Source organism: Ammospiza nelsoni, chromosome 1, assembly GCF_027579445.1.
Source record: "Ammospiza nelsoni isolate bAmmNel1 chromosome 1, bAmmNel1.pri, whole genome shotgun sequence".
In the NCBI taxonomy this organism is placed as follows: domain Eukaryota; kingdom Metazoa; phylum Chordata; class Aves; order Passeriformes; family Passerellidae; genus Ammospiza; species Ammospiza nelsoni.
Genome location: NC_080633.1, coordinates 46,095,539 through 46,109,282, shown reverse-complemented (window position 1 = coordinate 46,109,282; position 13,744 = coordinate 46,095,539). Strand labels below are relative to the sequence as shown.

Below are 13,744 nucleotides of genomic sequence, written 5' to 3'. Positions count from 1 at the left end.
TTCACTGAAAGGCTAATTAGGCTTTGGAATGGGCTGCCCAGGGAGGTACTGGAGTTACCATGCCTGGAGGTGTCTGGAATGCCACAGTGCCATGGCCTGGTTGACAAGGTGCTGGGCATTCATAGGTTGGACTCCATGATCTCTGAGGTCTTTTCCAACCGCACTGATTCTGTGAGTGAGGCTCATTTTGCACAGCTTCAGACTTCAAGGAGACAGCACACATTGCCCCATAGGTAGATAAAGGGACTTATTTTTTTACTTAATCTGACATCAAAGTCCATAACATAATCGAAACATTAACAAAATTAACAAAATTGTATTTAGAAAATAAGCAAAATAACAGTGAAAGACAATGCCTCAAAATATTCTAATAATAAAGCATTTACAGAATCTTTATAAGCACACGGGTTTTTTTTGTAAGAGGACCACCTTTAACAGCAGAGCAAACCATGATGTGCAAAGATGCCTACCTTCTCTTTGACGTTCACACTACCTAAACATCCTGCTGCTGCTGCATGAGCTTTTTATGTGCTGTTTTTATTTACTCAACATCTGAGAAATATTTTAGCTTCTAATGAAGCAATTTATTCTTTAATTAAACAAGTTATCAAGGAAAGTGGTGCAGTTAAAAATTGAAATCAGACTGATAGGTACTTGAAGAGTCCTGGGAATAGCCTGGATTTGTGTCAGCGGAGGTTTGGGTTGGATATCAGCAAAAGGCTCTTTACTCAGAGGCTGGCTGGGCACTGAACAGGCACCCCACGGTGGCGGTCGCAGCACCAGGCTGACAGAGCTCAGGAAGCGTTCGGACAGTGCTCCTGAGCACACAGTGTGATTGCTGGGGATGGTGCTGTGCAGGGCCGGGAGTCGGACCCGATGATCCTTAGGGTCCCTTCGGACTCAGCTTATTCTGTAATTCTGGGAAAGGGCCGACTCCCAGGTAGCCGGACACCACCGGGGCAGCGCAGGACGGAACTCCCCGGGAACCTCTGCCCCGCCGGGGGACACCGAGCCCCTCGGCACCCGGCCCCACTGCTTCTCCCACGCGAGTGATTCCCCGCCAGGGCACGGAACAGCGCGGCTCTCCTGGGCACAGCCATCCCTCAATCCCCCTGCTCCCCGAACCGCGGGCACACCCCCAAGCCCCTTCCCGGCCGTTCCCCCTCACCTTTCTCGCCAGGAGCCATGGTCACTCCAAGCCCGGCGACTCCCGCCCGCCCGCCGCTCCAAAATGGCGGCGCCTTCAAATTTGGCGCTCAGCGGCGCGGCCCCGCCCCCTGACCGAGCCCAGCTCGGGCGCCGCCATTTCCCCCGTCATTGGCCGGAACGGAGAGCGCGCGGCGCGCCCCCCCGGAAGCGCGCGCGGCGGCTGTGGCGGCGGTGGCGGCCATGAGCAAGAGGAACCAGGTGTCCTACGTGCGGCCGGCCGAGCCCGCCTTCCTCAGCCGCTTCAAGCGGCAGGTCGGGTATCGGGAGGGCCCCACGGTGGACACCAAGGTAACGCCCTGGCCCGCGGGTGGGAGGCGGCAGCGCCCGCTTCCCGAGCCTTGGTGCCCGCCCATCCCCGCCCGCTCGCGTTGTGGGCTGTGGGGAAGCAGGGTTTGTAATGCAAGGGGGAGCCGTAGTTACTCGCTGAAACGGACTGAAATCCTCTGTGTAACTTGTTTTGCTTTGTGTTGGCGGATCAGAACAACTGCAAGGCTGCTGAGGCGGCCTTACGGAGCCGCTTCAGCCTCTCCGTGCCCGAGGGGGCTGTGGGGGCACGGGGCGAGCAGCGGGGGTGTCCCAGCTTGAACTGGACTTGAAAAAGCCCCGGGCGGTGGAGGAGGGGGGCGGTACGAAAAAAATGTCGTAGAAGTACGGTAGAAAATTATTGTAAAGGAGTTAACGTGAGTTCGAACTGGAAGAGGACAAATTATGTTCGACACATAGAAAAAAATTCTTAGAGGGTGGTGAGACAGGCTGCCTAAGGACATTGAGGATGCCCCGTCTCTGGAACTGTTCCAGGCCAGGTTGGATGGGACGCGCAGCAGCCTGGCCTGGTGGGAGGTGCCCTATCCACGGCGAGGGGGCTGGAACTGGATGATCTTTAAGGTCCCTCCCTTAAAGAACCTAAAACATCTTGCTGTAGGTTCGTGGTCGTGAACTGTGTTGTCATGGCTGGAAAGGCAGGGAGTTAAAGGGCAGCCTTTCCTGAGGCAGTTTTTTTCTGCTTCCAATGTGATTTTGCATGTGTTTCCCTCTAAATAGGATTTTACAGGATTACCTTAAGAAATGAACTTCTCGTTTTTGTATATATATACATATTCAGTAGATTACAGTAATACTATCTATACTTTTCCTTACAATATAAAGTTTTCAGGTTCTCTAATATTGCCAAACTTCAGGTTGCTGCACTGAGGTTTCCATACCAGAAGGTTTATTTAAAAAAAATAAAACATTACCCGAATTGATTCTTCTGTCCCAGTGCACAACTTTGAGAGAGCAGAAACAGGAGTATGATGTTCCTTGTGTAAGTGCTGCTTACAGTGATTTGTTTAGCCAGGTTTAATAACCCAGCCACCATGGACCCACAGCATAGAAGGTTCAAGTTTGGAGCCATGCATTTAAAGCTTTTCTTAGTGTTGCATAGCAGACAGTGCTGCACAGTCAAGATGGCAAAGAAAAGGAATTAATTTCTTGCTTTCCAAGTTCCTTCTGGTTTCTAATTGAAGGAGCCCATACTCCCATGCTAATGTTTTCAATAGGAAGCCGTGTCTCAGTGATGGGATTGGAGTGTCCTTTGGATAATGTGTGTTGGAAGGGCCTGGCACTGGCAGCTTTGCCAAGTCTCTTCAATAACCTTTCTGCAAAAGTGAAACCAAGTGAAACCACTGGCCCACAGCTGGAGTGATGATCAGGATGGCTTTTATTTCTCTCTTGTGCAGAGAGAGCAGCTTCCACTTGCCGATGATGACAGTGACAACGGCAGTGACAAGGAAGATGAGCAGCCTCAAGTGGTGACACTGAAAAAAGGGGACTTGACTGCAGAAGAAGCTATGAAAATTAAACAGCAAATCAAAGAGGCCTTAAAGTCAAAAGAATCAGGTGAATTTCAAACTACTAATTTCTTGCTTTGTGTAGTCGAAGAGATAACCCACAAAAGTGGATCTGATACTTGCTCAGCTTTTTACTGTTTAATTTTGATTAGTTCTGAATTTTTCACTTAAATAATTTGCACTTCTGGATCCTAATCTCAAGTCATTAAGTACATATTCAGGCTGTCTGGCTTTTTATAATGATGTAGTTCTGTGCTTCTTGATTGTGCACCATCCTCCCTCTAAATACTTCCTTTAAATATTTTTGTGTTTTTGTAAATTAACTTTTCTGTTGTATTATTCCAGTGCACAGTCTTTTGACATCATCTGTGATCATTTTTTAACTCGTTGACTAGTTCAGTTGAATTTGACAGTGGAGTGGATGTTTAAAAGGTAATTGTATGAGTTCATGAAAGAGGGTGTCAGGGTAGAGGGATTCAGGTCCGTGGAAAGAATTGCAGATGTGTTGCTTGGGAACATGTTCACTTACCTGACTGGTCCATGTCATTACTTGCTTAAAATCAGCCCCAGTATGTATTGTGACTTGCAAATACATTAACCAAGATAAATAGATGATACAATAGTGTCAAAAACCAGCAAGGTCCAGAAAAAAAATGTTTTTCTGTGTTCTGGTTTAGGGCACATTTGGGGGAAAACCTCCAAAAGGGGGCCCCCCCAGAAAGCAAACTCACACGGCCCCTTCCCCCAACTCGTTTGGGAAAAATTTCCTTGGACAGAAGTGGGAAAAACCTGTTTATTTAACAGGTAAAGCACTCCCCAGCACAAAAAATGAACAATACCAGATGACAAAATTCATTCATTGCTCTGGAGAGATGGCAAATTCAGGAAGTCTCTCCTGGGGTGGTCGCTCTGTTACAATCTCTCCCGCACTGGGAACGCTGCTGCCCAGAGAAGGCCCTGGTGGCCACAAAGTGCAAGCTCTCGGTGCTCCCCGGGTCCCAGTCCAGAGCAGGTTTGAACAGTTCCAAGAAAAGGGAAAGAAAAGACAGTTCAGGGAAAACTTCCCTGCCTCAGCTAGTTAAACTAACTAAAAAGCAAAGGAGGGCCCTGTTCTGCTCTCTCTGTGCCCAGATGAAACAATCCAGCACAGCATGTAGAGGAGCAGTGCAGTTTCTGATAACAAACTCCATGCTTCTTCTTCTCCCTGCCTTTACTCTCAGAACCAGTCTTGAAGGCACAGAATATAATATCCAGCATAAACAGAGCAGAGGATTGGGGATGCAAGCATCATAAAGTCACCCTAGGACACTCTGCCACAAAGAATTACACAGAATGGAAAGATGGAAGTGGTGTGGAGGGGCTGCTGCAGTTTTACAATAGGGATGAGAAACTACATTTGATGGATACAGTTATGTTAAGAATTTCTCTCAGTATTCATCATTCAGGTATGATTGACATAAGTGCTTTGAGTGTCCAGAAGCTTCAATCATCACACAGGGTGTGATGAAATGGAGCTTTATTTTTTGCTGACAGAAGACCTGACAAATTGAATGTAGCTACTGTTGTCTCTAGTGGAAATGTCTTGACAATTAAGAATATAGGAACTGGAACCCCACAAGTATGAAATAGAAAGGTGAATCATAGAAACTGGATGTCTTCTGTGGTTAGCCATTATTTATTAGGCTATCTACAAAAGCTGCCAATTGAATTTAGAGCGCACTGTGAGGCCTAGCATATGGCTGTCAATATGACATCCTTAGCTTCTCTCTTTGTCTGCCATTTGGATTTGAAAATTCAGGTTCATGCTGTTTCTGTGTAGATATATATGTTAAAATTCAAATGGTATAAATGGACAAGTCAGTAACAGAAGTGGGAGAAAATATGTTGAGAATCTTATATATTTGGAAAAGCAGATTGATGAGAAATCCTAATTTTTAATAATGTAGGTTAGCTTGGAACTAAATAAACCACATCCTATTTTCTGCAGGTAGATCTGTATTTGTTAGGTCTAAGCAGGTATATGACTTGAACTCCTCTGAGAATATTTGCTCAGCTTTGGGCTTACTTCCTGGTGTCTTGTTATTGAAGTGCAATGCATAAAGATGCTTGGTGTCACAGTTTCTAAAGTCATCACAAAGTTTCTTTTCACCCTCCTAGTATTGGGAGAAGTTTTAGCTTATTGGAAAGAAATATCATGGTTCTTTCTGAGCATTGGCTTCCTTTTCATATAAGCAACTTGAACTTTGAGTGATCACAGTAGGAGGAAAAATGATTTTGTGAGGCTGGGCAAAAAGAAGTAGTTGTCCATGAGAATCTATTGAGGTGGAGTCCATGCTGTGAAAAAAGTCCAAAAGAGCTACCAAGCTGAATACACAGTGTGAAATGGAAGTGTATTTGAATAGAGTGACTGAACTTACTTGGTGGAAAAAGACATTCCTAAGACATAATTGTAAGTAGTGAGGATGGCAGTTTTGAGTTCCTGTAGGACTTTGTCACCTCTGCTTATTACCCCCCCTTCAGTCCTTCAGTAATAGCTTGCATTTGGAGGAAAAAATCCACAGAAGTAGGTAGCAAGAGTGTTGGGGACTGCTGCCCTCTGTTCTGCATTATTGTGTTACTGTTCATTCATCTTTGCGGTTCATATGAGGTCTTCATGTTCTTCTCATTTTTGTGGCTCATGGGAATAAACAGGGTAAGTTCCTCTGCTATGGAGAGAACCCAGGGTGAAATTTCCAATGAGGGAGGTGAGTGTGACTATGCCAGAACTTTCTGAAGCCTTTTTTGCATTTTGGGCCATTTTTGCACTGTCAGTCTGACCTCTAGATTTAAATTTTGATTTCTAGTCTGAGATAGGTATTTAGACAGCGTTTACTTCTAGCTTAATAAAGAGAGTTTTGAGTAACATGAGAGTTTCTTTTATTTTTTTGGCTTTCAATTCTGAAAATGGGAAGTATAAACAAAGTTTGGTGCTGCATGACTTGGTTGCATTTCATGTTACTTTGATTTTAATCCCAGAGTTGAAAGTCAAATTAATTTAATAGCTACTAGACCTTATTATATAGTCCCAAATCAGATCATTAGTGAAATTACATGAAGTTAGAAAGGTAATAGGAAAGTAAATTTCTCAACTGATAATCTTCCTTTCCAGCATGCATCAATGCTGAGGCACTTTGATAGATCCTTAGAAATGTGCTACTATCTATCTGTTGTGGATACAAAGTTTTTCAGAACTTGGGAAGCACTCAGTTTTGAGGTTCTGCCATCTTTTCTCTTATATTGTAGTGATTATTAAGATCATTAGGATATTAGTGATTAAAGGACCATGTCTTCAGGTTTAGGATTGTGATATTACTCCAGAATTTTCCATATCTCATTTACATACTTTCACCTTTGTTTTCTTCTATAACCATTTTGACATGGCTACAGCTTTTGTTCATTTTGATTTTGTTTATTTTTAATTTTAGATACCAGACGTTGCTATGACTTGATTTTCTTTTATAGATGAGTAACATTTTTGCATTAATTTAGTAAAACCAGCTGATTAATGTCCTAGCTGCACTTAGTTGCTTCCTAAGGCAGAGCAAATCTCAGCTTTTCTGTTGGCTTTTGCAAGTAGAGTCACAGGGATCTTTTTTATTTAGGACCAAACCTTTCTTATATGAGAAAACACCATTCTATATTGAAATATTTTTCTCCATGGAGCAGAGACTCAGAGGCTTTTTAAAAAGAAATAGTTTGTGTATCAGCAGTGATTTTGCTTAATGTTTTATGCATAATGTAAAAAATTGTCACTGTTGGTTAAGAGACAAAGAAAAATGGTCTTATGAAAAATTAAATTTGCACAAAAGAAAATACATTAATTACTGCAAGATAGTTTATCTTAGCATTCGTTACAGTCTATAAAATAGATTTTTTTTCTACTGCTTTTCTATTTCATATGGCCTCTGGGACACTCTGACATATGCAGATGACCAAACTTGGTAGAAGGTGTCCTTTCTTGTTCAAAGCCTTAGAATATTTTTCTTGTTTCATTCTATGTGCTGGGTTCTGGGGAAGGACAGTAGAGGGAAGAGGCAAGGAGAACAGAGTCCCTGCTGTCCTGGCTATTGGAGCCCTTCCTGAACAAGCACAGGCTCTTCTGATTTAAGCAGCTGATGTATCAGATACATCTCACAGAGGTAATGCTGCTCTGTGATATATGAAATATTTCACATATATGTGAAATAGCAGGAACCTAAATCAAAGCCAACTTTGCAGTATTTAAGTGAAGAAAAATTTCCCAAGTGTTCTCATGAACAATTGAAACTGACTATGGAGCAAGAGTGACCTTCTTATCTTCAAACCACCAGTGTGCTGAATTCCTGGGATAAATGCTTCCAAAGGCATGGATGGAGAATGGATGGCCAGAAAGAATTGGAAGGAGCATCTGAAATGGCTGACCTGAGCTTCTAACCTTAGAAACCATTAAGAAATTTGCCAGGTTATTGTAATTTTTTTCTTTACCTCCTATCTTTGAATAGACCTATATGGATTCCACGGTTCCTCCTGTTGCTCCTGACAGTTTAGTGGCACTTGTGTTTCCTGTTGTTGCCTCATTGACATATGTGGACAGAAACTGCTGAAAAGTGGTGCTGCTAACTACACAAATGACTACTAAATAAAAATACTCTGAACTGAAGAGCAGTATTTCATTTTCAGTATTTCATTAAAACTTTATTTTAATATATACCTTGAAATAATTAGAAAAGAAGAAAAAAAAAGAAATTTCTGATTTTGTCGTTTCTTAAATTGATGTCACTTGTGAAGTAAGTTTTCAGCTCAACATCTGACTGTGCTCATGTTGGTCAACCAGTGGTTTGTGATCCAGGTAAAAAGCAGGAATGACTAAGAACAGTGGGAATTTGAACTACTAGTGTAGTTTTTGACTCATTTTTGAGAAGTGGATTTTATTATTTCTCCTGTAGTGTTTTTATGTATTTTACTTCATGTGTTTCAGAAATCCCACTTTCCATAATTCATAATACTGAGTCTTTTATTGGGAATCTGTTTTAAAAACTACCAACACTGAGATTGTTTCTTGAGTCTATTTTTTTTTTGCATTGCTTAGTACAAGTCAATTTTTTGTACATCTTTGATGGAAACAAAAAAGATAGCTGACACATAAGAACCTGGTGAAATTACAAAGGAAAGTGAAGTCATTTTACCAGCTGAAAAAGACAATCTTAACACATCAACACAAATTCCTTGAACTGCCTCATAAATTTTTTTCAAAAAGCATAGTCTGTCCTCACACTCTCCACATGTAGGCTAGGCCTACTGTGTTTCCTTATCTGCTTCATTCTTTGTCAAGCACTGCCAGCACACACTGCTCTCTGAAGCTGGCCTGGGCTTCCTGCTGAAAGGAATGTCCTTGAGCATATCATGGAATTTTAACAGTGTTTAACCAGGCCAAGAGCTAAAATAATTTCCTTTGATACAGAATGACCTGCAAATAGTATTGTAGCCCTGGAGGTCAGAGCTGAGCTAGTTGCCATTTTGGTGGAGTTTTGAGCTTTGCTGTTTGTGCCCTTAGCTTATTACATGTTGAAATTCATATTGCAAAGATACTTATCAGTTTCTCCATCTGGTTGGCAAAATGAAGTTATTTTGTGTAGTTCACAGTGTGGGTAGCAGGCCAGTTGTGAGTAAAATTAAAATTTCTGTCCTCTCTTTTTCCGTGGATTACAACTATGTAGCTGTTTTTCTGTTTTCTTTTATGGATATGCTTTGAACTATATTTTTAGGGGTTAGGTTTTCAAATTTACCTAAGAATTTACTCTAAGAAAATGTAGTAATCCATTTGTTAAAGAGTATCCAATGGGAGTTTGATTTTTTTGCTCCTCATGCTTATCCAGTAGCTGGTTGTGTCATTTCCACAGCAGTATGGATACTGTATAGAGCAAATAGACAATTGTGTCTGCACAGAGGGGAAGTTCTCCTTATAGATAGATTTTTTTTTCAGATTTTGGCTTAGATTGTTCCTCAGATCTTGTTTAAATTAACAGATCTCTATTTACAAATAAACACTGTAGTTAGGCAACAATTAGTAAGGGGAATCGTTTGCTATTAAACTTCTTAGCCTAAAAATGGAGGCCTAACTTCTGAGAAAAAGGATGCATAGTGTATTCTGATTCATTAGGTGTGATATCCTTTCAGGAGTTCTATTTCCCTCCCAAAATTTACAGTAGGCACTTCCTGAACTTTTGTATCACATGTACAGCATCTAAACACTGTGCAGAGTTCACAGCAGATCCACTGAGAACTCTGCTTTTCATATCTACAGTTTGTTATTGCTCCTAATTCCTTGTGACTGTAATGGTTTTCTAATGTGCCAAGAATGAAGTATTTTTCCCCAAACCTGGTTAGTTATTTTCTACATAGTAGTATTTTCTCATAAACTAGTGTAGAATTATAGAATCAAGGAAATGTTTGGCTCGGAAAAGACATCTAGGATCCATGGAGCCCCACTTATTAACCTTGCACTACTTTGTTGCCACTAAACCATATCCCCAAGGGCCACGAGTTCTTTGAACGCTGCATGGATGGTGTTTCCACTACTTACCTGGACAACGTGTTCCAGTGCCTGATCACTCTCACAGTGAAAAAATTTTTCTTAGTATACAATCTGAACTTCCCCATGCGGCCATTTCTTGTTCTATTGCTTGTTACTTGGAAGAGACTGATTCCTACCTCACTACAGCCTCCTTTCAGGCAGTTGCAGAGAGAGATGGGGCCTCCCAGAGCTCCTTTTCTCCCGGCTGGACAACCCCATGTCCCTCAGGACTTGTGCTCCAGTTCATCACCATATGCACCTCTTGGAAGGATGCATTCCATAGAAGCCATTGACAGAATTGCCTAGTTTTTCAAGCTAGGTTTCTTCTTTAAGAGGGTCTCTGAAACTTAAGGCATTCTAAGTTGATGTCTTCATTTGTACCACACAACCCTTAAGGTACCAGATTTATTAGTTGTATTGTTTTGAGAATGCACTGAGGAGAGTTTCAGCCAGTGCTGTGTAGATAACACTGAAATGTTAAGTATTCTGCTGTAGTGCTGATATACTGAGGAAAGAATTTGTGCTAAAGAGAAGTTATTTATTGGTTTTAATTAAACAGCACATAATCTTGTCAAACACATTTCTGTTGAGTAATGAATTTCACAAAAGTAATTTAGGAAAAATATCTTGCACAGAACCTACGGCTCCTTAACATTCTGTCACATATACATTATAAAAATTGCAAACTACTGCAGCGTGAACCTTTGTGTCTGATACGCAAATTTACATTACACTTTATCTTCCAGAAATACTGCCCTGATGCTGTTACTTATGCAGTAGCTTTCCCATTCATGCCTGATAATCATGGAAGGGACTTCTCCTGTTTTCAAGATGGTTGTCTGCTCCTCTGCATGCACTAGAGCAAAATTGGTCAGTTGGAATAGTTGGGTGATGTTGCAGATACAAAGAAACCCTGAAATTTTCATCCATTATGATAAAAAAGGGGACCTTCATTGCCACGTGATCTTTTCAGCTGTCTCAACAGGACAGAATATATTAGGGAAAAAAGTTTTTCTTGTATATGTGCCACTTTGTTATTTAAAGAGATGCCATAATTCTGAAATAAATGCATTTGTTGTCATAAATTTTACAAATACTGAAGCAGAGTGAGAGGATCCTATGAAGTTGTCCTCTCCATTTTGGTAAGTGGATGTGAATGGAATGTGAGGGAAAAGCTCTCATTCTGCTCACAATCTCTTCGAAGTTAGAGCTCTGGTTAGTGAAACCCCATTTCCAATAGGACCTGCAGGAGGATTTTCTTCAAGGGCTTGCTGACATGAAGCAGGTGTGTGTACATGAAGGCCATTCATTGATACAGAGTTCATGGCCAAAAGTGTATTTTCATGATTGTTGTATTCTCTCAGAGGCCTTACTGATTTTGGTTCAAGGTCTGTATGTGTTTGTGAACATATGCAGATGAGTTCTGACTTTATTCTCTTTATTACAGATGATGAACCAGAATCTGCTGATGGAAAAATTATGTTCAGGAAACCAGCCAAACGTTCATCAGAGAAGTGTTTGGACTTCAATGTAAGTTCAAGTAAGAAGATGAAAGAAGCAAAGAAAACCAAGGGGGAAGCATCTACTTCTCAGAGTACAGCTAAGCAAGTAAAAAACAGCAGTCTTCTGTCATTTGATGATGAGGAAAATGATGATTAGGGTTGTATTTTTTTTATGCTTAACTTGCCCGTCTAGAGACCTGGATAATATTGAGGGCTTTCATGGGAATAGAAGCATGGTGTCTGAGTCTTCTCTTACTTTGCTATAGTCCAACTAGAGAAATAATGTATAAAATTAGCATGAACTAAGTCTTTGCAGTTAGTTGGAACTGTATGTCATGTCTTAATTTTAAAGGAGAATTTAACCATGTATGTAAAAGCTATTTGAGGTCACAAATGAGTAGCAAATTATACCTGTATATATTTAGCTTACAAATTTTCAGTCAATTTTAAAATGCCCTCCATTACTAAAATGTATTTTGTCTATATTGAATAGCCTTAGTTGACAGTTACGGTTTCTACCTGTTATTGTTGACATTCAAAAGGGAGACACTTCATTGATGTTAAACAGAGACTGAAGTTTTCTGTCTCACAGCTTAACAAAATTTGCACAACCTTTGCATTTGTGATTTGCAAGATTAGCTCTTGCAGAGCCTTGTAGTAAAGGAGGCTGCATTTGCTAAATTTGTGTAGTCTTGATCCTGCCATTGGTGAATGCAGTCTAAGAAACATCATATTCATTTGAATTGGTTATAATAGCAAGGTATAAAGATTTTGATTCTAGTTGATGGTATCAACTAATGCAAAAGAAGCCTGTGCACTTTGGTTTTGACACTGATGGGCTCAGTGGTTTGATGGTGTTTTGGGTTTTTTTCTTAGAGTATATTTGTTCCAGTTAACTACTTATATGTTCATAATTATTTGGGATCTCAGACAGCTTGTTTAAAAACTGTATTTCATCTTTAAGCTGTGGAAAAGCATTAATTTAGTATTCTTCAAGTAGGGGGGAAGTTGTAAACAGGGAATTTAAGCCAAGAAGCACTATAGCTGTGTGTATCTTGGTTTAAGACAATTCCTGGGGCAGACACTCCAAAATGAGTTACTGCCCCTTTTAGCTTTAACTGCTTCCCTTTCACTGATGAGCAGAGATGAAAGCAAGAACATATAAGTGAGAAAATAAAAGTTTACTAAAAAATGAAACGGCAACAGGCAGGATAACAGTAATCATCACCAGATACAAAGGTGCTGAATCTCATGGACTGCTTGGGAACAAAGAAGACAAGATGGCAGAGAAACCCCTCCCCAGAAATGTTGGCCTCCATAGAAGACCACGTGGTCAGGGGACAAAGGCAAGCTGGTGCAGAAGCCCCTTCTCCTAACCATGTGTTGGAGAAAGAACAAAGGGAAAAAAACCCACCACAGCATCTGTGATTATGAAAGTCCCTCTTCTCCAAACAACAACCAATGAGGAACAAGGACAAAACAAAAAGTAACCTGGACTCCAAAACCAGTCAAATGCTGCTGATCCGTTTGCTCCACATCACCAGACAAGGTCTCTCTCCTGGCAGCAGAGCAGCTCCATAACAGTGGCAGCTGGAACTGGTCAGTGGCTGAAACTCCTGAGGGGACTTGGCCTCCTCCTCAGCAGAAGATGATAGGCACAGGCCTGGGGCAGCCCAGGCTCCACACCTTCCCCACTGCCCCTGAGCGCTGCTGGGGGGCTGGAGTGACCCTATGGAGCAGGGGCTGTTCTGGTTTTCCCACTGTGGTGCCATGGCTGGCCAGCCCAGGTGACAGCAATGAAAAAGGAAGGAAAAAAGGTCACAAGAGAAAGTCTTCCCTGGCCCAGAGACCAAAACAAAGGGGAGCTTCTGCCTTGTGCTGCCTCAGCTTCTCAGTAACTAGCAGGAACAAAAGAGAGGCCTGTGTGAGTGTTGTCTCATTTTAAAGGGATCCTGGCATCTTCTGCTTCCATGAACCTGTGGCAAGACCCTCTGGTTCTGCTTCTGACCCCCAGGTCTTAAAGGGAGAGTAAAAATCTTGGGCAGGGGAGGGGAGAAAGAGTTCATTTCAGCATTTTTCTGTAACAGAACAGAATTGACACTGAGAGCTGATGGGATTTTGGAGAACGAGATGGTAGGGATGTCACTTGTGACTTTGAAATTATTTGGATGTATGGTGTGTTTGTAACCATATGAAATCAGTTCTGCTGCGTGACAGGACATTTGAAATTATTTGGCCATTAAAGCTTCATCGAGGAGCATATTCAAGTTGCTGTGTGAAACAGCTGGTTTTAGTTTCATCTGGTAGTAAACAATAAATTATGTTTTCTTTTAAGTGGTCCAAAGATATTTTAATAAAAATTTCAGGACATGAAATGAGATTTTTTTTGGCCTCTTGGTATTGGAGCGTCCTGTACCTGCTGCCTGTCTCCCTACACACCAGCTTCCTGCAGCATAACATCAGATGCAAGTCTGCACACTCTTTTGCACTGTTTGTGTGAGTACGTTACCCTGATTTTGAAAATGAATAGATCTGTTGTCCTTTCAGAAAATTGAAACCAGACCTATAAATGGATGTTAAAGTCTTTTTGCACTGGTTTCATATTAGAATTG

At 41.5% G+C, this 13,744-nt stretch overlaps 2 protein-coding genes across 2 annotated transcripts in view; one reads left to right on the top strand and one right to left on the bottom strand.

Moving 5' to 3' along the window:
- KIF15 (kinesin family member 15) overlaps nucleotides 1-1,196 on the bottom strand; it is a 33,934-nt gene extending 32,738 nt beyond the window's left edge. The window contains exon 1 of the mRNA XM_059472261.1: nucleotides 1,169-1,196. Within this exon, the coding sequence (XP_059328244.1) occupies nucleotides 1,169-1,187 (19 nt within the window). The 5' untranslated portion in view covers nucleotides 1,188-1,196. The remainder of the gene's footprint in view (nucleotides 1-1,168) is intronic.
- Nucleotides 1,197-1,352: 156 nt separating this feature from the next.
- On the top strand, nucleotides 1,353-13,510 carry KIAA1143 (KIAA1143 ortholog). Its single transcript, XM_059487161.1, has 3 exons — nucleotides 1,353-1,497; nucleotides 2,928-3,087; nucleotides 11,078-13,510. Exons 1-3 carry the CDS (start codon nucleotides 1,390-1,392, stop codon nucleotides 11,287-11,289), a joined length of 480 nt encoding a protein of 159 aa, XP_059343144.1. The 5' UTR covers nucleotides 1,353-1,389; the 3' UTR covers nucleotides 11,290-13,510.
- The last annotated feature ends 234 nt before the right edge of the window (nucleotides 13,511-13,744 follow it).